This window comes from Pristis pectinata, chromosome 12 (genome assembly GCF_009764475.1).
Source record: "Pristis pectinata isolate sPriPec2 chromosome 12, sPriPec2.1.pri, whole genome shotgun sequence".
Classification (NCBI taxonomy): Eukaryota; Metazoa; Chordata; class Chondrichthyes; order Rhinopristiformes; family Pristidae; genus Pristis; species Pristis pectinata.
Genome location: NC_067416.1, coordinates 5,878,145 through 5,901,646, shown reverse-complemented (window position 1 = coordinate 5,901,646; position 23,502 = coordinate 5,878,145). Strand labels below are relative to the sequence as shown.

The 23,502-nt window shown below is 45.8% G+C and overlaps 1 protein-coding gene across 2 annotated transcripts in view; it reads left to right on the top strand.

Annotated features, from left to right (window-relative positions):
• Positions 1-23,502, top strand: part of hpse2 (heparanase 2) — a 268,332-nt gene that overhangs the window by 179,017 nt on the left and 65,813 nt on the right. For both annotated transcript variants that reach the window (XM_052027869.1, XM_052027870.1), the window contains exons 7-9: positions 2,677-2,770; positions 16,184-16,290; positions 20,540-20,654. In XM_052027869.1, coding sequence (XP_051883829.1) covers positions 2,677-2,770; positions 16,184-16,290; positions 20,540-20,654 — 316 coding nt within the window. The remainder of the gene's footprint in view (positions 1-2,676; positions 2,771-16,183; positions 16,291-20,539; positions 20,655-23,502) is intronic.

Genomic DNA, 23,502 nt, shown 5'->3' with positions numbered 1-23,502 from the left:
TGTCACCGCTTTCAAATCTCTGAGAGCTGAAGATATTTAAAAAGTATTCAAATAGATTTTATTTTAAGACTAATTTACACACATAAGTAAAATAATGCAACACCTGCAGTTTGATCCTACCAGAACAGCAATGCCAGGCAATGAATGGAGTGTCTATCCATATGTCAGCTCTCCTTGGTCTGAAGCTGAGGACCAGTTACATCCAGACCCCTGCAGCACATTGGTCTCGGCTGCAGGGCTCCCTCATGAGCTCAGTGGTGGAGCGGACGATCAGGGTCGCTGATGTCCGACCATCAGCCCGCCCTGGACCTACACAGCCGGTGGAGCGGAAGTGCAGGACTAATGGCCGTGTGGAGTCGCTGGGTGGTCCCTCAGCTCAGCTCGGCACTCCGAGGGGTTGAGGAAGGTGCAGGAAAGCTTTACCAGGAAGTTATTGGAACCAGGAAGTTATTGAGCAGCTTGGGGCTTGGGAGGTCCTGCGGACAGAGAAAGGGCGGGATGATTGGAGAAAGGGTAAGAGGATGTTCCGTAAAATAATAAATCCAGAAGGGAATTCAGGATAGACCATGATTCAGGGAATGTTGGGGAATGTGGAATAGAGAGGCAGGAAAAAAGGATTAGATGGATAGAGGTGGGGGAAGGCCACTGCAGCTTAAGCTAAAAGCCCTGTCTCTGTGCTCTAAATACAGTATGCTGCTACTCATTTGGTGTCCCATCCAGATCCTGGTTTAGATGTTGGATACTTTGCTGCAACAACTTCTTTCTGTGGAACAGCTCATCCACTGAAGCCATCGAAGGCGAGAAGAGAAGGGACAAATTGCATTTATATATCGTCCCAGGATGTGCCTCAGAAATGTCAGGTGTCTGTTGTGCAGCTACTCATTCTAATAAGGTACATGCAGTAACACACAAATAGCTGGAGGAAATCAGCAGGTCGGGCAGCATCTACAGAGGGAAATGGACAGTCAATGTTTCGGGTCGAGACCCCTCATCAGGTGTCCACTTTATATACAGCAAGGTTCAACAAACAGCAGGGGTAAATAATCAGGTCGCTAGCTTTCAAACTCTTCACAGAAAACTATCCTTACAGCTTGGTAATTCCCCGTGAGATTATTCTATTTCTTGCAGGCCTTTGTTAAAATCAAACAGTGAATGTTTATTTTTTTCCCCAGTCTATTTGACATAAACCTTTGGAAATTGAGAAAATTCTTGGAAGTAAAGATCTGGCACATGAAACACTTGAAGCTTCCAAGGATGTCCCTAGATGATTCAAGTACATCAGATTTGCTAAGCCAACAATTTCCTTCAGTAATGACCTTGCTACTAGGTGTCTTGAATGTGCCCTGTCTTTAAACAAGGGTAAAGTCAGGATTCGCATGCATAATGCTGGGAAACCACGCTGGGAAAGAGATTGAGTTGGAAAAGCAGCTCCAACATTGGATCCAGCTCTCTGTCACATGTTCCTTTTGAATGTACTTCCAGTAGAAAGGGTAAACATACACTGACGTGCTCAGCCAGAACAGGATCTCCGACAACGACATCTCATCGCTGTACTGACATCCTCGATGTGCAGGCAGACACAGTAATCACTTTGAACTTATATAGGCTTCTCAGACAAGTTGGAAAAATGACTGGGTTATTCTATTTCGAAGTGCTGGTTGAGAAATGACTGCTGTGCAGAGGAATAGGACAACTAATGCCACAAGATCTTATTTATCCAGCTGATTGTGTGACTAGATTAACATCTCAGCTCATTAATATTACTAACCAAATATTCTAGCTACATTCCATGGCAGTGCCAGAGAACAGCAGATTACTTGTCACAGATCTATTATGTATTTATTATTCAAAAATATACTTTATTTGAAACATTTGCAATTATACAATGGAGGGCTTTTACTATACCAACCATATCATTGCATTCCCTTACTGTATTTACATTCTGTCAATATGGCTTCAGATCAATTAAGAGGCCTTTAAGAGGCGTTGAGACAGACACTTAAATAGGCGAGGCATAGAAGGAAGCGGTCCTAATGCAAGCAAGTAGGATTAGTGTAGGTGGGCAAAACGGTCAGCATGGACATAGTGGGCCAAAGGGCCTCTTTCTGTGCTGTACATTTCTTTGACTCTATGAATGACAAGATAAATATCTTTATTAGTCACATGTACATTGAAACACATAGTGAAATACATCTTTTGTGTAGAATGTTCTGGGGGCAGCCCGCAAGTGTTGCCACGCTTCCGGCGCCAACATAGCACGCCCACAACTTCCTAACCCGTACGTCTTTGGAATGTGGGAGGAAACCAGAGCACCCAGAGGAAACCCACACAGACACGGGGAGAACGTACGAACTCCTTACAGACAGCGCTGGAATTGAACTGGGGTCGCTGGCGCTGAATGATGGGAGCAGGTTTGATGGGTCAAAGACCCTACTCCTGACCTGACTTCTAATGAACTATTTAACTTCCGCAGAATGTTTTCAACCCCTACCAGCATAGTTCTAATGAAGGGCCACCAATCTGAAATGTTAACTCTGCTTCTCTCTCTACAGGTGCTGCCTGTCCTACTGAGCATCTGCAGCACTGTCTGTTTTTATTTTTGCCTTGAGAAAGTCGACAGGTTTCTGAGCAGATGTGAGAAAAGGTCTAACCCGTTTTGCTTTCCGTCTGTTGCAGTTATTACATTGATGACCAAACAGTAAAGGTGACTGACTTTATGAAAACCCGCCTCCTGGACACTCTCTCAGATCAGATTGCCAAGGTACAGAGGGTGAGTTCTTTGTTGTTACTCGGAATAGCAGTGCAAAGAGCAATAACTTCAGGTGGAAGAGGGATGCTGTCTTTGGACTGAGTCCTGAGCTGGGGCTCCATGTGTGAGTGGAGGGAGGTGGTTGTCTTATGGGATGGCCCTGCCTCAAGAAGGCAACATCCATCATCAAAGACCCCCACCATCCGGGCCATGCCATCTTCTCACAGTTACCATCGGGCAGGAGGTACAGAAGCCTGAAGTCCCACACCACCAGGTTCAGGAACAGCTACTTCCCTTCAACCATTCGGTTCTTGAACCAACCTGCACAACCCGAATCACTGTCTCAGTATAGCAACACTATGACCACTTTACACTACAATGAACTTTGTTTTATTTGTTCTAATTGTGTTCTTTATTGTAAAAATTGTGTATAATTTGTTTAATGTATTTTTTTTCTTGTGGATGCTGCTTATCTGATGCTATGTTCCCGTGATGCTGCTGCAAGTAAGTTTTTCATGGCACTTGTGCATATGACAGTAAACTCAACTTTCACTTTGATTTTGATGAGGAGAGATTGCTGTGTCCACCAGAGCTTAGAAGGATAAGAAAGAACTTGACTGAAGCATGTAAGATCCTAAGAGGTCTAGACAGGATGGATGGTCAAGACAGGGAGAATGTTTCCTCTTGTAGAAGAACATAGACCTAGAACCATAGAGCCATAGAAAACTACAGCACAGAAAACAGGCCATTCAGCCCTTCTAGTCTGTGCTGAAACATTATTCTGCTAGTCCTATTTACCTGCCCCCCCCGCCCATACCCCTCCTGACCTCTCTCGTCCATGTATCTATCCAATTTACTCTTAAAAGTTAAGAGCGAGCCTGCATTTACGACATCAGATGGCAGCCCGTTCCACACTCCCACCACTCTGAGTGAAGAAGTTCCCTCTAATGTTCCCCCTAAACCTTTCCCCTTTCAGAGGGGGTCAGTGTGTAAAAATAAGGGTTCACCCGTTTAAGACAGGGGTAAGACAACATTTTTTTCGTTCAGAGAGTTTTTCTGTCGGAGAATGTTTCCTCAAAGGGCAGTACAAGCAGGGGCTTTGAATCTTTTCAAAGCAGGGGAAGATGGTTTCTTGATAAACGAACAGGGTGAAAGGTTATTGGGTGTAGGTTGGAATGCTGGGTTAAGTTGGCCAGATCAGCCATGATCTTATTGTGACATACAAAATGCTGGAGCAACTCAGCAGGTCAGACTGAAAGGTAGTCCATATGAAGGGTCTTGACCCGAAACGTCGACTGTCCATTTCCCTCCACAGATGCTGCCTGATCCGCTAAGTTCCTCCAGCATCTTATGTGTTGCTCCAAATTCCAGCATCTGCAGCCTCTTCTGTCTCCATGATCTTATTGTGGTGGAGGCTTGAGGGCCAAGTGGTCTACTCTTGCTCCTAATTTATACGTCCTGTACTAGATGTTGGAAATCCTTGCACAGTTAGCAAAGCATTTTGCTGGGCACTTCTTTCTCCCATTGGGGAAACATTCAGTCATCAAACTTCTCTTCTGGTTGGCTTATGCTAAATAAGCCCATTTTCCAGATCTCAGCCTAAGTTGGTTTTCATTGTGGAAGAATTAACCTCTGTACTTGGAGAGTGGTTAAGATCTGGAATTTAGTTTCTGTAGAGCTGAGGGAAACAGAACTAGGCAGGGTCTGTAAAAAGGAACCAGAAGCAAAATCCTGCAGGAGCTGAACATCTGAAATAAAAACAGAAGTGGTGGCAGGTCAGGTAGAGAGGCGGAGTCAAGATTTCAGGTTACTGACCGTTCATCAGAATTGATAGATTGTCATGGTCTGGTGCTGAGGTCAAGAGGGTCAAGAGCTTCAAGTTCCTCAGAGTAGACAACGCCAATAGTGTGTCCTGGTCCAACCATGTAGATATCATGGCCAAGAAAGCTCACCAGCACCTCTACTTCCTCAGGAGGCTAAAGAAATTCGGCATGTCCCCATTGACCCTGACCAATTTTTTTAGATACACCATAGAAAGCATCCTATCCAGATGCATCACGGCTTGGTATGGCAACTGCTGTACCCAAGGCCGCAAGAAACTGCAGAGAGTTGTGGACACAGCTCAGCACATTACGGAAACCAGCCTCCCCTCCATGGACTCTGTCTACACTTCTTGCTGCCTCGGTAAAGCAGCCGACATAATCAAAAACCCCACCCACCCCGGACATTCTCTTTTCTCCCCCTTCCCATCGGGCAGAAGATACAAAAGCCATCATGTACCACCAGGCTCAAGGACAGCTTCTATCCCGCTTTTATAAGACTATTGAATGGACTTCTTGTATGATAAGATTGACTCTTGACCTCACAATCTACCTTGTCATGACCTTGCAGCTTATTGTCTGCCTGCACTTCACTTTCTCTGTAACTGTAGCACTTTATTCTGTTATTGCTTTTCCCTTGCACTGCTTCAATATACTGATGTGATGAAACGATCTGTATGGATGGTATGCAAAACAAAATTTTTCACTGTACCTTGCTACATGTGACAATAATAAACCAATGACCAAATGATGTCTTCTGAAAGTAGGTCTCCTGAGGCTGCACCTCGATGCCGGTGTGTGTCCGAAAATGTTACCTCACCCAAGTAACCCACCCTCAATATGGTGATGTCACTTTGCAGCATTAGTTTGTAGTGTGATATAACTCTTTAAAAACACTTTTGTGGTAATATTCCTTTACAATCCCCCAGGAAGGTGAATCTTCTAACACTCCTTCAGTAATTTTTTTGTACATTTTTTAGGATCTGAATGCCAACAGCAAGACCAACATTCATTGCCCATCCCTTACTCCCCTTGACGAATGTATGGCTTGTTCGGACACTTCTGAGAGTCAGTCACATGGAATGGGCCAGGAGTTAAATCCAGGAATGGGCCAATAATAAACCAATTTACCAATTTACCAGTTCAGCATCATGTTATTCATGTGTTAAAAGTCATACCTTAATTCCCTGCGTCTATTCCCTAGCCTCATCAGTCTTTACATTCCCAATTTCCTTCTTCTGCACCTTTGATATACTTTAGTAGAAACACAAGAGAGATTGCAGATGCTGGAAATCTGGAGTAATGCACACAAACTGCCTGACCTGCTGAGTTCTGACCTGTAGTGTTCTATGTTCTATGTTCCTCCAGCATTTTGTGTGATATACTTTAATGTCTCTGTTTGTTAGAATTGCCAAGAAGAAACCAAACAATTCAAAAAGATTTAATCCAACAGATTTTAAATGACATCCACTGATGGATTCAGTTGTTCAGATGAAAAGCCATTGACCTGAAATGTTAACTCTGTCTCTTCCTCTACAGATGCTGTCTGACCTGCTGAGTCTTTCTGGGACCTTCTGGTTTATTTCCTTCAAAATGGGGTTTGAGGGGAAGTAATTTGCAGGTCTGTGGGGTTAGAGCAGAGGAACAGGACAGTGGGGATTGCTCTGCTGGGAGCTGGAACAGGATCGATGGGCTGACAGGCCTCCTGTCTTGCCATAATTCTATAATTAACCAGTGGAGCCCCAGAATGTACAGTAACTGCAGAGAACAATAATTAAGAGCTACAGCTTAGTTCCTTTCCTCAGTGATGCCCGTTACATTTAGCTACTGTGATAAAAACATAAGAAATAGGAGGAGGCCATTTGGCCCCTCAAGTCTGCTTTACTGTTCCATAAGATCCACCCATTTTCCCGAGCTAGCCCCATGATTCCTCTTGAATCTCTAGTGGTTCATTACCAATGACGTGTTTGATATAAGATGGAGGTTACTAGGAGGTTAATTGGCCACTGTAGATTGCCCTAGTGTAGGCAGGTGAGAGAATTGTGAGGAAGACTAGATTTGAAAGGGAGTGGGATTGCTCAGTGAGCTGGCATAGACAGGATGGGACAAATGGCCTCCTTCTATGATGGAAGGAAGTGTGGAATTATTTATAGATGTCCCAGGAGTGATTGTTTCCCATGGTTTGCAGCTCTGTGACATACAGGGTGCAAGATGCCTGCACTTTGCACTGCACTCAACAAGAAGCCAGAACTGGAATCTGTGGCACGGGTGTCCAAACCCACCAGTGAGTCAAGTCATGTTGGCTTTGTTGTCAAGTATGGTGAGGTACAGGTACAATGAAAAACTTGCAGCAGCATCACAGGCACGTAGGTACAGACAACACACAGAACATAAATTATACATGAATTAAACATAAATTATACAAGACAATGAAGAGAGAGAGAAAAAAAGATTGCAAAGCAAGACATTAAAAAATAAAAGACAATGCGAGAGGTGGTCTGTAGTGTTCCGTTGCTGAGGGAGGGTTAAGGTTGTGCAGGTCGGTTCAAGATGGTTGTAGGAAAGTAGCTGTTCCTGAACCTGGTGGTGTGGGACTTTAGGTTTCTGTACCTCCTGCCTGATGGTAGCAGTGAGAAGGGGGCATGACCAGGATGGTGGGGATCCTTGATGATAGATGCCACCTTCTTGAGGCAGCGCCTCCTGTAGGTGTTGTCAGTGGTGGGGAGGGCTGTGCTTGTGATGGACCGGGCTGTGTCCACTATTCTCTGTAGCCTCTTGCCTTCCTGTGTGTTGGAATTGCTGTACCAGGCCGTGATGCAACCAGTCAGGATACTTTCTACAGTGCATCTGTAGGTTTGTTAGAGTGTTTGGTGGCATGCCAAATCTGCTTAAGCTTCTAAGAAAGTAGAGGCGCTGGCATGCCTTCATTGTGATGGCATCTCTGTGCTGGACCCAGGACAGGTCATCTGAGATGTTAAAGCCCAGTAATTTGAAGCTGTTGACTGCCCACCAATGAGGACTGGACTTGCGCGCTTCACCATGCACGTGAGTCATCCCGGGACTTTAGTTTGCACAGCTGGAAGCCAGCGGTTTGGTGTAAAGGAGCTGGCCACCACCAGTGGCAACAGCTGGCCGGCTGGTCGCCATATCCAGTGGCTGGAGTTGTGGACAAACTGACTGCAGCACCCTCTACTGACCAGTAGCTCCAGCATTTCCTGGTAAATCCACCACCTTTCCTCTTGGCAAAGTGGCCTCAGTTGGCGTCTGACCCTAACAGCAAGACCCAGATCCATTTAAAAACAAGTGGAAAATAACCACCTGCATTTGCTGCTTGTTTTAGCTCAAGTTTTTTCTGTGCAACCAAATTAACAGTCACTTGGTTCCATGCTCCACCTTCCTCTCCTATCAGATCCCACCATCTGCAGCCCTCTGTCACCTCCACCCATCACCTCCCGGCCTCTGTCACTGTTCCCACTCTCCCCTCCTCCATCTGCCTATCACCCCCCCCTCACCTGGATCCACCTATCGCTTGTCAGCTCTTGCTCCGCCCCTTCCCTTACCCCGGCTATCTCCCCTCTATCTTTCAGTCCAGTTCAAATGTTGACCGTCCATTTCCCTCCATAGATGCTGCCCGACCCGCTGAGTTCCTCCAGCATCTTGTGTGTTGCTCCAGATTCCAGCGTCTGCAATCTCTCTTGTGTCTCCAAATTAAACCCAAGCTGATGTTACCAGGGGGGAAAAAAGGAAGAAAGGTTTTCCTGAGGGTAGGATCCACTCGTGTTGTTGGAATAGAGTTGGAGAACTCCAGAAATTCAAAAAGAAACTGCAGAGGCTAGAAATCTAAAATAAAAATAGGAAATGCTGAAAACATACAGTTGGTCAGGAGAGAGAAGCAGGGTCATCACTTCATGTTAAAGGGCCTTTGTCAGACCTGTTGAGTGTTTCCAACATTTTCTGATTATATCTGGGGAAATATGTTCTCCTGCTGTATGGTATCTGGAATTGGAATTGGTTTATTATTGTCACATGTACCAAGATGCAGTGATAAGCTTTTGTTCGCATGCCATTCAGACAGATCATGCCATACAGAGGTACATTGAGGTAGTAAAAAGAAAACAGCATGCAGAATTTAGTGTTGCAGTTACAGAGAAAGTCATAGTAGCATGCAGCACAGAAACAGGCCCTTCAGCCTAACTGAGCCATGAGACCAAGGTTCCCATCTAAGCTAGTTCCTTTTGTCCGTGTTTGGCCCGTATCCCTCTAAACCTTTCCTATCCATGTACCTGTCCGAGTGCCTTTTAAATGTTGTTAAGGTACCTGCCTCAACTTTCTCTGGCAGCTCATTCTATATATGGACCACCCTCTGGGTGAAGAAGGTGCCTCTCAGGTTCCAATTAAATCTCTCCCCTCTCGCCTTCATCCTCAATTCCTCAACCCCAGGAAAAAGACTCTGCACATTCACCCTATCTATGTCCCTCATGATCTTATACACCTCTATAAGGTCACCCCTCAGTCTCCCATGCCCCAATGAAAAAAGTCCCAACCTGCTCAACCTCTCTCCATAACTCAGTCCCTGGAGTCCCAGCAACATCCTTGTAAGTGTAGTGCAGATAGACAAATAATGTGCAAGAAATGGTGCTGAGGTAGAGATGGCTGAGAGCTTCAAGCATCAGCAAAGATTTGTCCTGGTCCAGCCATGTTGATGCTACAGCCAAGAAACCACACCAGCACCTTTACTTCCTCAGGAGACTGAGGAAATTCGACATGTCCCCGATGACCCTCACCAATTTTTACAGATGCACCACAGAAAGTACCCTATCTGGATACATCACAGCTTGATACGGCAACTGCTCTGCTCAAGACCGCAAGAAACTGCTGAGAGTTGTGGGCACAGCCCAGTCCATCACGCAAACCAGCCTCCCCTCCACTGACTCTGTCTGCACTCCCCGCTGCCTTGGGAAAGCAGCCAACATAATCGAGGACCCCTCCCACCCCAGCTCTGGAGTGCATCTGACCTTCTGTGAAGGGAGAGCCTGCCTTTGTCCAATAATGGCACCTTCTTTTCACTAAAACGTGTGTAACTATGTGTGACCCTTGAGCATCTTCCCAGCCAGGCATTACTTATGAAGTTGTGTTGCTGTCTGCTCTGGTGGGCCGAAGGGCCTGATTCTATGCTGTACAACCCCTTGACTCCATGAGTTGATATAGCAAGTTTTCATCTCACTGCAGAGTAGGAACAGAGTGGGAACTAGAGGACCTGCATTTAAGCTGAGAGGGGGAAAGTTCAAAGGAGATATGTGGGGAAAGTATTTTTACACAGAGAGTGGTGGGTGCCTGGAATGTGCTGCCAGGGGAGGTGGTGGAGGCAGGTACAATAGATAAGATATCTTTATTAGTCACATGTACATCGAAACACACAGTGAAATGCATCTTTTGCGTAGAGTGTTCTGGGGGCAGCCCGCAAGTGTCGCCACGCTTCCGGTGCCAACATAGCACGCCCACAACTTCCTAACCCGTACGTCTTTGGAATGTGGGAGGAAACCGGAGCACCCGGAGGAAACCCACGCAGACACAGGAGAACGCACAAACTCCTTACAGACAGCGGCCGGAATTGAACCCAGGTCGCTGGCGCTGTAAAGTGTTACGCTAACCGCTACACTACCGTGGCGTTTAAGAAGCTCTTAGATAGGCACATGAATATGCAGAGAATAGAGGGATTAGTTTGGCACAACATCGTGGGCTGAAGGACCTGTTCCTGTGCTATACTGTTTTATGTTCTATATCCTAAGAAGAAAGGTGAGTTGGGACGTCGGAATTAGAGTCTTCGAGTTATAGAGGGAGATACAGCACACAAACAAGCCTTCTGCCACTGAGCCTGCACTGACCATCAACCAAACTTTTACACTAAATCTGCATTAATCCCTTTTATTTTAAATTCTCCCCACATTTTCAAAAATTCCAAGATCCTGCCACTCACTTACACACTGGGGGCAATTTACAGTGACCAATTAATCTACCAACTCGCACATTTTTGGGATTTTTAATTTAATTTTATTTACAGCGTGGTAACAGGCCCTTCTGGCCCAACAAGTCCCCGCCGCCCATTTTAAACCCCCAAATTAACCTACCCGTACGTCTTTTAGAATGTGGGAGGAAACCGGAGCACCCGGAGGAAACCCACGCAGACACAGGAGAACGCACAAACTCCTTACAGACAGCGACGGGAATCGAACCCCGATCGCTGGCGCTGTAATAGCGTTGCGCTAACCGCTATGCTACCGTGCCACTGCCTCGGTCACAAGGAGAACGTGCAAGCTCCACACAGACAGCACCTGAGGTCAGGATTGAACCCGGGTCTCTGGCTCAGTGAGGCAGCAGCTGGAAATTAGTTGCTGGAAATCTGAAATGAAACAAAAAGTGCTGCGAGTACTCAGCAGGTCAGGCAGCGTCTATAGAGAGAGTAAAACACCTTACACAAGAACAAGGAAAAGTTAGAAATCCTCCAGGTCCTCCGGTTTCCTCCCACATTCAAAAGACGTACGGGTTAGGAAGTTGTGGGCATGCTATGTTGGTGCCGGAAGCGTGGCGACACTTGCGGGCTGCCCCCAGAATACTCTACGTAAAAGATGCATTTCACTGTGTGTTTTGATGTACATGTTAGAGGAGGGTGACATTGGGTAAAGGGACTTACATTTGATGGTATCAGCACAGTTCAGATCAAAGCGTGCTATCCTTAGCCAAGTTTTTGATGCGTGCCAGTATTTTATGGTATTTGAGGAGTTTTTAAAAACAAGTTTGCTGTGCCTTAAAATTTGCTGGACAGGCTTCAATAACTTTTGTTTAAAAATGCAGTCTCTTGTTCTTCAATGGGATATTTCTTGAAATAAGAGTGTCCTGCTGTGTCTAAGAATGTAAGTTGATGAGAAACATTCAAAACAGGTTTCATTGAGGCAGCCTAAGACAGTAATGATTAGGAGCTGCCTGGTGACTCCAGCACTTGACCCACAGTGAAGCAAAACAATTGGTCCCGCTGCTGCCAATCACCAAGCCGCCAGATGCTTGGACAGATCTGCCTCTGGGCTGGTGGGTTCCTTGGGTTCCTCCATTGGGTTCTTGGACAAACAGCCAGGGCTGCAACTGCTCCTGAGGTGGGTGGAAGGTGAGAACTTTGGCCATGTTGGGAAGTCTAAATGCTGGACCCAAGTTCAAGGTTTAAAGGACTCACAGAGTTACACAGCACGGAAACAGGCCCTTTGGCCCAACTGGTCCGTGCCAACCAATATGCCCCATCCCATTTGCCAGCGTTTGGCCCACAGCCTTCTGAACCTTTCCAATCCATGTACCTGTACAACTATCCTTTAAAAGTTGTTGTTTACCTGCCTCAACCACTTCTTCTGGCAGCTCTTTTCCACATAGATACCACCCATTGTGTAAAACAAAAGAGCTGCCCCTCAAGTTCCTCTTAAATCTTTCCCCTCTCACCTTAAACCTATCCCCTAGTTCTTGATTCCCCAACCCTGGGGAAAAAGACTGAGTGCATTCACCCTATCTATGCCCCTCACGATTTTATACACCTCTATAAAATCACGTCTCAGTCTCCTATGCTTCAAGGAATAAAGTCCTAGCCTGTCCAACCTCTCCCTGTAACTCAGTCCCTTGAGTCCTGGCAAAGATTCCTTCAAGACAGAGGGTAATGGAGTCAGGAGGTGGTGACTTGAACTTCAGCCTCAGCTGGGGAAGAAGTCCCACACTTTCAAGGGATGGCGCATAGCAAGTAAGTATGGATTTAGGTGTTCTGATCAGAATCTGGTGGCCTGGGACAGGGATTTGACCTGCTGGTGGGTCTGATAAAGGAAGGGGGAAATCAGTCAGATGTCCATCCCACACCTGACCACCATCCGGGAAGACGTCTGGTCATTGACTTCAGGGAACAGGATGAAGTACAAACCTCTAACTGTATCAATGGTGCTGAGGTTGAGATGGTTGGGAGTTTCAAGTTCCAGGGTGTAAATATCGTCAACAATCCATCCTCATCCAGCTACGTGGATGCTATGGTCAAGAAAGCCCACCAACTCCTCTACTTCCTCCGAATGCTGAGGTAATTCCGCATGTCCCCGATGACTCTCTCCAATTCTTACAAATGCACCATAGAAATCGTCCTATCCAGATGCATCACGGCTTGGTACGGCGACTGCTCTGCCCAGGACCACAAGAAACTGTAGAGGGTTGTGAACACAGCCCAATCCATCAGGCAAACCAGCGTCCCCTCCATTGACCGACGTTTAATCCAAACATAAGTTACCAGAACAAGCTCCTATTTACAAAAAAAAATTAAGAGATGTAATGATCCAGGTTTCCGAAGTGCTAATAAATGTGGTTAATATGGAGTTAATCTACTTTGTTTTAACTTCATAATTGCAGGGCTGGAGACATGGGTACAAAACTGGTAAATTTTAAACAAAATCAGAGGTTGGATAAAATCTCTTTGAATCCGCCAAGAATAAAGGAGGAATTAAAGGTTGGAGCAGGAAGGCCAGATTGGGACATTGGAGCAGTCTGTGTTGATTCTAATCCTGCTGCACAAAACACAGTGTCACTGTGAGGAATGCAACACGTCAGGGCGAGGAAGTGTTAGGTTGATGTACCGCAGCTTTTCACTCAGTTACCTTAAACTTGCACAACTCAGCAGTGCTTTTATAGAATGTTTATCTGTGTTTATTTGGCTTCCCTGGGAGATCAACAATTGCGAATGATCCAAGTGCAGGGCCCAATGGTATCCTGGAAACAGGAATCACAGAGTATCCCTGCCTGGTTTGTCACTGGGTTTGTGCTTTAGTGCAGCTTGCACGGAGGAATATGATTTTATATTCAATTAAATATTCCAATTTAGGATTACTGCTGAAGTGTTCGGTCTGATTGGTTGAAGAGACCTGCTGTTGTTTTGCCTGCTCACACATGTCCCAGCCACTCTTTGAGTGTGCAGTGCTGGAACAAATCCGTGGTCATACAAGTGCTCTCTAGAGGTCTGTGAGGCCTTCTAAGTGGGAGAAGCAGTGAGCACTGTTCCTTCAGCGACAGAGCCAAAGCATCCAGTACATGAGATGGGATGGACTATGACCTCACGATTTACCTTGTTGTGACCTTGCACCTTATTGCACTGCACTTTCTCTGTAGCTGTGATACTTTACTCTGTACTGTTCCTGTTTTTACCTGTACTACATCAATGCACTCTGTACTAACCCAATGTAACTGCACTGTGTAATGAATTGACCTGTACAATCGGCATGCAAGACAAGTTTTTCACTGTACCTCGGTACAAGTGACAATAATAAACCAATACCAATACCAACAAGAATACGTGTACACATTAGTTCGTCGATACAAGAAAAAGTAGAAACATCAAGGATGTTATACGTAATATATAATACTTCCCAAGTCTGTGACTCTGAGCTTTGATGAGATAAACAGAGGGCACAGGTGATGAATTCAAAGAGTGCCCTTGAGTATAAGAGTTGGGACATCACGTACGTAATGTTGTTTAGGCTGCAATGGGGTGTTGTGTGCAGTTCTGGTCGCCCCACTATACAAAGCTTGTGATTAAGCGCAAGAGGGTGCAGAAAAGATTCACAAGGATTCTGCTGGATCGGAGGGATTAAGTTATAAGGAAAGATTGAATAGGTTGTGTCCATTTTCCCTGGAGTGAATTGAATTGGTTTGTTATTATTATTGTGACATGTACTGAAGTGCTGTGAAAAACTTGTTTTGCCTGCCATCCCTACAGATCACTTCATTACATCAGTGCATTAAGGTAGTACAAGGGAAAACAGAGAATGAAGTGTTACAGTTATAGAGAAAGTGCAGTGCAGGCAGACAATAAGGTGCAAGGTCATAATGAGGTTGATTGTGAGGCTAAGGAGTCCACTTTATTGTACTAGGGGACTGTTCAATAGTCTTATAACAGTGGGATAGAAGCTGTCCTTGAGCCTGGTGGTACGCGCTTTCAGGCTTTTGTATCTTCTGCCCAATGGGAAGGGGGGAGAAGAGAGAATATCCATGGTGGGTGGGGTCTTTGATTATGTTGTATGCTTTACCGAGGTAGCGAGGAGGTCACTCTTCAATCTTCTTGACTCTGAAGAAGTTCGACCAACTCTGCTCACTCTCTCTCTCTGATAGACAACCTTTGAGAACCACTCATAAAAGGTGTGAACTTTGAGAGATACAGCATGGAAACAGGCCCTTCAGCCCACTGAATTCATACCGATCATCAAGCAATATCTTTACACTCATCCTACCTGAACCCATCTCCCCACATTCCCATCCAGTACCCCCTGGATTCTACCGCTCATCTTCACACAGGGAAACTTACAACGGCCAGCTAACCTACCAACCCACACATCCTTGGGATGTGGAAAGAAACCAAAAGCATCCGGAGGAATCCCACGCTGTCACAGGGAGAGCGTGCAAACTCCACACGGACAGCGCCCGCGGTCAGGATTGAGCCCACGGCTCCAGCAGCTGCACAACTCTGCTGTCCTCACTGATGAGCTGTCAGGTGGTTGGGTGTACAGTCAGTGCCAGTACCTGCCGAACACCGTCATATGTCCGACCTGATGGATTAATGGTGGTGCAGTTACCTCAACCTATTGAAGGAACAATTCCAGTGGATTTCTCAGAGGTAGGAGAATTTGAGTGTAAACATTCAAATTGAAGGAGGGAGAGAACCTGGAAGACTCAGTCTATTCATATCCACTAGAACAGCAAAGTATTCCATGATTTGACTTTTATAGGGTCATAGAAGCATACAGCACGGAGACAGGCCCGTCGGCCCAAATGGTCCATATCCACCAAGATTCCCATCTAGACTAGTCCCACTTGCCTGCATTTGGCCCATACCCCTCTAAACCTTTCCTATCCTTATATCAGTCCAAGTATCTTTTAAATGTTGTTAATGTACCTGCCTCAACCACTTCCTCTGGCAGCTCATTCCATATACCGACCACCCTCTGGGTGAAAAAGTTGCCCCTCAGTTTCCTACTGAATCTCACCTTAAACCTATGCCCTCTAGTTCTTGATTCCCCAACCCAGGAAAAACATTGTACGCATTCACCCTATCTATGCCCCTCATGATTTTATACACCTCTGTGAGATCATCCCTCAGTTTTCTGCCCTCCAATGAAAAAGTCCCTTCCTGCTCAACCTCTCTCCATAACTCAGTCCCTCGTGTCCCAGCAACATCCTCGTAAATCTCCTCTGCTGTCTTTCTAGCTTAATGGCATCTTTCGTCTAACAGGGTGACCAAAACTGAACACAATATTCCAAATGCAACCTCACCAATGTCTTGTACAACTGCAATATAACATCCCAACTTCCGTACTCAGTACCCTAAATGATGAAGGCCAGCGTGCCAAGAGCCTTCTTCACCACCCTGTCTACCTGCGACACCATTTTCAGAGGACCATGTACTTGTACTCCCAGGTCCTTCTATTAAACACTCCCTGGGGCATATAACAGCGGCATAGAAGCTGTCCTTGAGCATGGTGCTGAGATCGCATGGATCATCATTTATGATGTGTTAACTGGATTATCAAACATTATCATTATTTCCTTCCAACAGATTGTGAATTCTCATGCACCAGGGAAAAAAGTTTGGCTCGCAGGAGTTGGTCCAGCCTGGGCTGGAGGGACTACCAACCTCTCTGATACCTACGCAGCAGGGTTTCTGTGAGTATCCAGTCACTGGATTTAAATGCTCTGGCCAATAATTGAACAAATATCATATAAACAGTATGTCAAAGATATATTTGTGTAATAAACTAGTAGTTAGGTAAGAAATCTATTAATCTGATTGTATAAGCAATTCTTTCTTACCTAAAGGAAAAATCAAGCGACCTCAAAGTCAAGTTTATTGTCACACACACAAGTACGGTGAGGTACAGGTACAATGAAAACTTTGCTTGCAGCAGCATCACAGGCACATAGGTACAGACAACACACAGAACATAAATTATACATGACAGTGAAGAGAGAGAAAAGATGAGTGTGCAAAAACTAGACATTAGTAAAAATAAAAAGACAATCAGAGGCAAGTCCATGGTAGCGCAAGAGGTGATCCGTAGTGTTCCATTGCTGAGGTAGGGTTAGGGTTGTGCAGGTCGATTCGAGAACCTCATGGTTGTAGGAAAGTAGCTGTTCCTGAACCTGGTGGTGTGGGACTTCAGGCTTCTGTACCTCCTGCCTAGTGGTAGCAGTGAGGGGAGGGCATGGCCCGGATGGTGGGGATCCTTGATGACAGATGCCACCTTCTTGAGGCAGCGCCTCCTGTAGTTGCTGTCAGTGGTGGGGAGGGCTGTGCCCGTGATGGACCGGGCTGTGTCCACTGCTCTCTACAGCCTCTTGCGTTCCTGTGTGTTGGAATTGCAGTACCAGGCCATGATGCAACCAGTCAGGATACTTTCTACAGTGCGTCTTTAGAAGTTTGTTAGAGTATTTGGTGACATGCCAAATCTCCTGAAGCTCCTAAGAAAGTAGAGGCTCTCATGCATCTTCTTTGTGATGGCATCTATGTGCTGGGCCCAGGAGAGGTCATCCAAGATGTTAACACCTAGGGATTTGAAGCTGCTGACTCTCTCCGCCTCTGACCTGCCAATGAGAACTGGCACGTGGTCTCCAGGTGTACAAACAGTTATGTGGAATATCTACAACTGAAACAGTGACCAGAACCAATGACCTGGCCTGGGTCTATGTTCCATTCAAGCCTCCTTCCACCTGAATTCTTCCAACGATGTCTTTTTCTGCTCCTTTCTTCTTCCTTGTTTATCAATTAAGTCCATCCGTGCTGCTTTCTACAGCTTCTCCATGAGGTGGAAAGTTCGATATTTTATCTGCTGTTTTGCATTGAATTTGGCAATTGTCACATGTACCAAGATACAGTGAAAAGGTTTTTGCGTGCCATCCAGACAAATCATTCCACACTGAAGTACATCAAGGTAGTAAAAAGGAAAAACAAAATGCAGAAGATGGTGTTACAGTTACAGAGAAAGGGCAGACAATAAGGGCCGCAACGAGGTGCATTGGGAGATCAAGAGTTGACCTTTATTGTAAAAGAGGTCCGTTCAAGAGTCTGATAACAGCGGGATAGAAGCTGTCCTTGAGTCTGATACTGAGATCCACTGGATCATCATATATGACGTGTTAACTGGATTATCACACATACTGCTGAAACTGAATCATATATGTCGATCAGCAAACAATCTGCTGGAGGAACTCAGCGGGTTGAGTAGCATCTGTGGGGGAAAAGGAATTGTTGATGTTTCTAGTTCAAACCCTGTGTCAGGACTAGGAGGGAGCGTGCAGGGTTTTGACCCGAAACATTGACAACTCCTTTCCCACCACGGATGCTGCTCGACCCTCTGAGTTGCTCCAGCAGATTGTGTGTTGCTGCAGGTTCCAGCATCTGCTGTCTCTTGTGTCTCCATGATGTGCTGATGTTGGGTTATGATACAAGAATCTCAGGCAAAGTCAACATGGTTCTGTGAAAGGTCACAGTCACGTCGAGTTGAGTTTATTGCCATGTGCACAAGTACGGTGAGGTGCAGGTGCAATGAAAATCAGCATCACAGGCACATAGGTACAGACAACACACAGAAAATAATTTCTACATAAGTTATACGTACGTTATATAAAACAGTGAAGAGAGAGAGAAGAACTGTGCAAAAACAGACATCAGTGCAAAAAAAAAGACACAATGAGAGGCAAGTACACAGCAATGCAAGAGGCAGTCTGTGGTGCTCCATTGCTGAGGTAGGATTAGGGTGAGGATTAAGGTTTATTAAAATCAAACAAAGAACTGCAGATGCTGGAAATCGGAAGTGCCGGAAAAGCCCAGCAGGTCAGGCAGAAGCTGAAACAGCCACAGTTTAGGGTCTGCGACCTTTTGTCCAACCTTTGTCAGTCTGTGAAGTCTAATTCACATTTGCCCACGAGTCACTGGCTTTAGTTGTGGCATTGGTGTGACTGAGAGTTTAATGCAGAATACTCAGGCCAGAGAACTGTGATAGGGGTGTATATCATAATACAACTCGTGAAGTATCGTGGCTCCCATCGCCCTCCCTGACTTTAACCCTGGTTGCTCAGTAAGAATTACAGAGGTTCCAATTGGACGCCTAACTCTATGTTTTGCTGCCTTTAATGGAATGTAAGATCACGGCCTCTGTTGGCTGTGTTAGAACAAATCTGGAGTTGTAATCACTGCCCTCTAAAGGGGATGGATTTGAAGCAGTATCATGGAATTAGAATGTCTTCACCATTAAGGCACACCTAGAAACACAGCCCCTTTGTTGTCTGTGCCACGCAGATTGGAAAGTATTTTGGATTTTAACCACACAATTGACTGACACCAAAGTTGCCTGCTGAGCCGACTATGGAATTAGCGGTGCTCACCTGTGTGGGTCGGGCTAGATTGGAGTTCGTACAGTAGAGCTGCAATGAGGCAAGTCTAGCCAGAAACATCGACAGGCTTTTTCTGAGCTTAGCCATGAGACAGCATGAAGATCATAAGGACTGTCATCTCTGGACTTACTTTGTAACAAAGCACAAGTATAATGTCAATGATCGCCAGGCCTGAATCTGGGATAGGTGTCAGGGGCAGGGTTAAAAGCGAAAAAACACCTTAACCATCAAAGTATTGTAATGAAAAACACGATGATGCTGGAGGAACTTAGCAGGCCAGGCAGCTTCCATGGAGAAGGTCCTGAAGAAGGGTTCTGACCCGAAACGTTGACCGCCTGCTTTTCTCCACGGATGCTGCCTGGCCTGCTGAGTTCCTCCAGCATCATCATGTTTTTCATCTAGATTCCATCATCTGCAGTCCTTTGTTTCTCAAAGTATTGTTATAATTTTCTGGTCCTTTTTAAAATCCTGATTAGCTGATAGTAAGTAGATTTCAACACTGGGGGAGACCATTCAGCCCATTGTATGTTAGAGAATCATAGAATTTTTGGTTAGGCCACATTTGGAATACTGTGTGCAGTACTTTGTGCACTTTCTCTCCTCAATAATAGAGTTATACAGCACAGAAACAGGCCCTTCAGCCCAACTTGTCCATGCTGACCAAGGTTCCTTCCCAAGCTAGTCCCATTTGCCTGCATTTGGTTCATATCCCTCTAAACATTTCCTATCCATGAACCTGTCCAAATGTCATTGTATCCTCCTCTCCCACTTCCTCTGGCAGCTTGTTCCATGTACCCACCACCCTCTGTGTGAAAAACTTACATCTCATATCTCCTTTAAAGTTCTCCCCCCTCACCTTAAATCTGTCCCCTCTAGTTCCAGGCTCCCACACCCTGGGAAAAACTCTCTAATTATCCAGTATGATGGTATGATTGAACAGTATTGTGTTCAGTTCTGGTCACCTCATTATAGGAAGGATGTGGAAGCTTTAGGGAGGGTGCAGAGGTGATTTACCAGGATGCTGCCTGGATTGGAGAGCATGTCTTATGAGGAAAGGTTGAGTGAGCTAGGGCTTTTCTCTTTGGAGCAAAGGAGGATGAGAGATGACCTGTAGAGGTGTACAAGATGTTAAGAAGCATAGATCGAGTGAACATTCAGAGACTTTTTCCCAGAGCAAAAATGGTTATTAATTTTAAGGTGATTGGAGGAAGGTATAAGGGGGATGTCAGAGGCAAGTTTTTTACACAGAGAGTGGTGGGTGCGTGGAACGCACTGCTGGCAGAAGTTGTGGGGGCAGATACATTAAGAACATTTAAGAAACTCTTAGATAGCCACATGAATGATAGAGAAATGGAGGGCTACGTGGGAGGGAAGGGTTAGATAGACATTAGAGCAGGATAAAATGTCGGCACTACACCGTGGGCCGAGGGGCCTGTACTGTGCTGTGGTGTTCTATGTTCTATGTATCTATCCATCCTATTTACTTTCTTCATGATTTTATAAATGTCTTCTGCCCACACAGCTGGTTAAATACATTGGGAATGTCGGCCAAAAAGGGGATGGATGTGGTGTTTCGCAATTCGTTCTTCGACCATGGATATAATCACCTGGTGGATCAGAACTTCAATCCATTACCGGTAAGCTGAAAGAAGTCTTCAGTTCCTACTGCCTTTGCTCCTGAACAATTAGCTAATCACACTGGAACCATAAACCTGGGTAGGATTACGGTCTCCAAGGAAGGGGCTTGATTCGATTTACCACCAACTCCACCTCTCCAGAACCTTAGTTGGTGGTCGTAGACTCCCCATCAACAGCTCCGGAAACACCGGCTCGATCCTGATCTCTGGTGCTGGCTGTGTGGAGTTTTGCACGCTCTCCCTGTGGGTTTCCTCCAGGTGCTCCGGTCTCCTCCTACCTCCCAAAGACGTGTGGCCTGGTGGGTTAGTTGGCCGCTGTTACACTATCCTTACTGTGCAGGTGAGTGGTGGAATCTGGTGGGAGTTGGTGGGACTGCAGAAGAAATAAAAAAGGGATCAATGCGGGATTAGTGTAAATGGGCACTCGATAATCAGCACGGCCCTACCTCCTCCTACCACTCCATGACACCAACATAGCCTAGGTAGACTAATTCAACCCTGCTCTCACGATCTACCTTGTTGTTGCATTGCACCTTATTGCACTGCACTTCCTCTGTAGCTGTGACACTTTACTCTGTACTGTTATTGTTTTTACCTGTACTACATCAATGCACTCTGTACTACCTCAATGTAACTGCACTGTGTAATGAATTGACCTGTACGATCAGTATGCAAGATAAGTTTTTCACTCTACCTCGGTACGTGACAATAATAAGCCAATACCAATGCCACAAGTAAAACCTTGCACCTCCACACCTCACGCACTTCCTCGATGAGGTATCCACCCCCACAGTGTACCAGCAGGGAAAGCTCTGCTTCCTGATGAACTTGGGCCCTGTAGACATAAGCCGCTGATTATATCAAAGCAAATGGGCAGCTAATGTGCAGCTGGAGACTGCACCTGTCCACCAAATATGCCATGATGGGAAGTACACTGGCGCTTTGATTTCCTACTTAAATTGCAAAGCAGCGACCAGGTGCTTTACAACTGGGAGGGCAAAAGCTGCACACTGTTTCCATTGACAGATCACCTCCAATGTAGTTCAAAAGCAACCCTTCTCCTGAAGAGTTCCACATGCCGTGTGTCGGGAAGAAAGATAACCCAGCAGTGTCTGAACTCCTCGATCTCTCAGCTTTGCGAAGATTAATGGAAGGTTTTATGAACTTCGTAAAATTCTTCCATTTCTCCTCGTACATGTCAAGTTCTGAATGGGGAACCAGCAATGAAAAACTGAGTGTACTGTATATGTGACTGGAAGTAATGAGAGCTTCTCTTCCTGGCAATGTGAGAGGTATCCCCTCACAACACAACTATAATTTAGGATTGTGTTTTCAGCTTTCGGACAGTAGAATTGGGAGGGTGGGGGAGAGTAGAAAGGGTGGGGGAGAGTTGGGAGGGTTGAAAGGGTGGGGTGAGTTGGGAGGGTTGGAAGGTGGGGGAGAGTTGGGAGGATTGAAATGGTGGGGGAGAGTTGGAGGGTTGGGGGGGAAACTTGGGAGAGAAGGAATGAAAATAGACAGAGGATGCTGGAAACACTCAACAGGTCAGGCAGCATCTGTGGAGAGAAACGGGAGTTAACGTTTCAGGCCAATGACCTTTCATCAGAACTCAGGAATTATCATCAGATATGCTGTTCCACAAGAGTCCACCTACTTGCTAATTTCCACTCAGAGGCAAAACTGAGGCCTACTGAGAGATGGCAGAAAAGAAAAGAAAGTGCTGCATTGATAAAGCACCTGGGCAACCTCAGGATGGCCCAAACTGCCTTCCTGGCAGTGAGGTAGTTTCGTGAGGTAGTCATTGACCTAAGGGAGGATGATGGGGTGGTGTAGGGGCAGAGTTAGTAATGCTTGGAGGAATAAAACTCAGCTGGGACACAGGGAGAATAGGTAGCATGGGATCTTTTGTATGTCCCCCAGAGTGCCCCGCTTTAATATCTCATTGGGAAGCGGACAATGTGGCACTCCATTGGAATTACACTGGAGTGCCAGCCTGAATTTTTGTGTTCGAATGCCTGGAGTGAGACTTGAATCCCAACCCGCTGGCTCGTGAAAAATTCCACTGTATGTGTCAGAAGCACATGGTCTATCTGTTAAGATTCTATTGCCATGGTGATATGAATTACTCAGGACTTTATTTTTCCTGTGTATAATTTTTCAGGGAAAATGATCTAATTTTAAACCTGTTTTGCTACTTTTATTAAAGAATCTCACACTTGGGGTAATAAAGTCTGCAAACGGGAAGTTTGGAGACCACACTGCTGGTGTCTTCATTTTATAGTGCATGACGTTTTTAGAACCTGCTCCCTGTAAGAGAGGCAACAATTCTTTCATGTTTATTGGCTCATAAAGTTCCACTTGGAAGTTACAGTGGCTGTCTTGGCAGAGCTACAAGACATACTTCTTTCATAAAGGAACAAGGGGATACCATTCAGCCTCTCCACCCTGGTACTAGCTCACTCTATGGGAACTTCTTGGCTTGTGATTGATTGGAATCACAAGAACAAACGTTGGGGTGCAAATCAACCACCTTGGTGTTGAACACACTCAAAGGCACAGGAGGAACCTCAGCAGGTCAGGCAGCAACTATGGAGGGGAAATGGAGAGTCGACGTTTTGGGTTGAGGACCCTCCATTGGGACTCTGGAGGGAAATGGGCACTTGACATCTTGGGTGGAGACCCTTCATCTGGACTGGAAAGAAAGGGAGGAGAAGCCAGTATAATAAGGTGAGGGGGGAGAGGGATGGAACAAGAGCTGGCAGGTGATAGGTGGATCCAGGTAAGGGGGGAGCTGATAGGGTGAGGGAGGGGGGGAGAGTGGGAATGATGTCAGAAGCTGGGAGGTGAT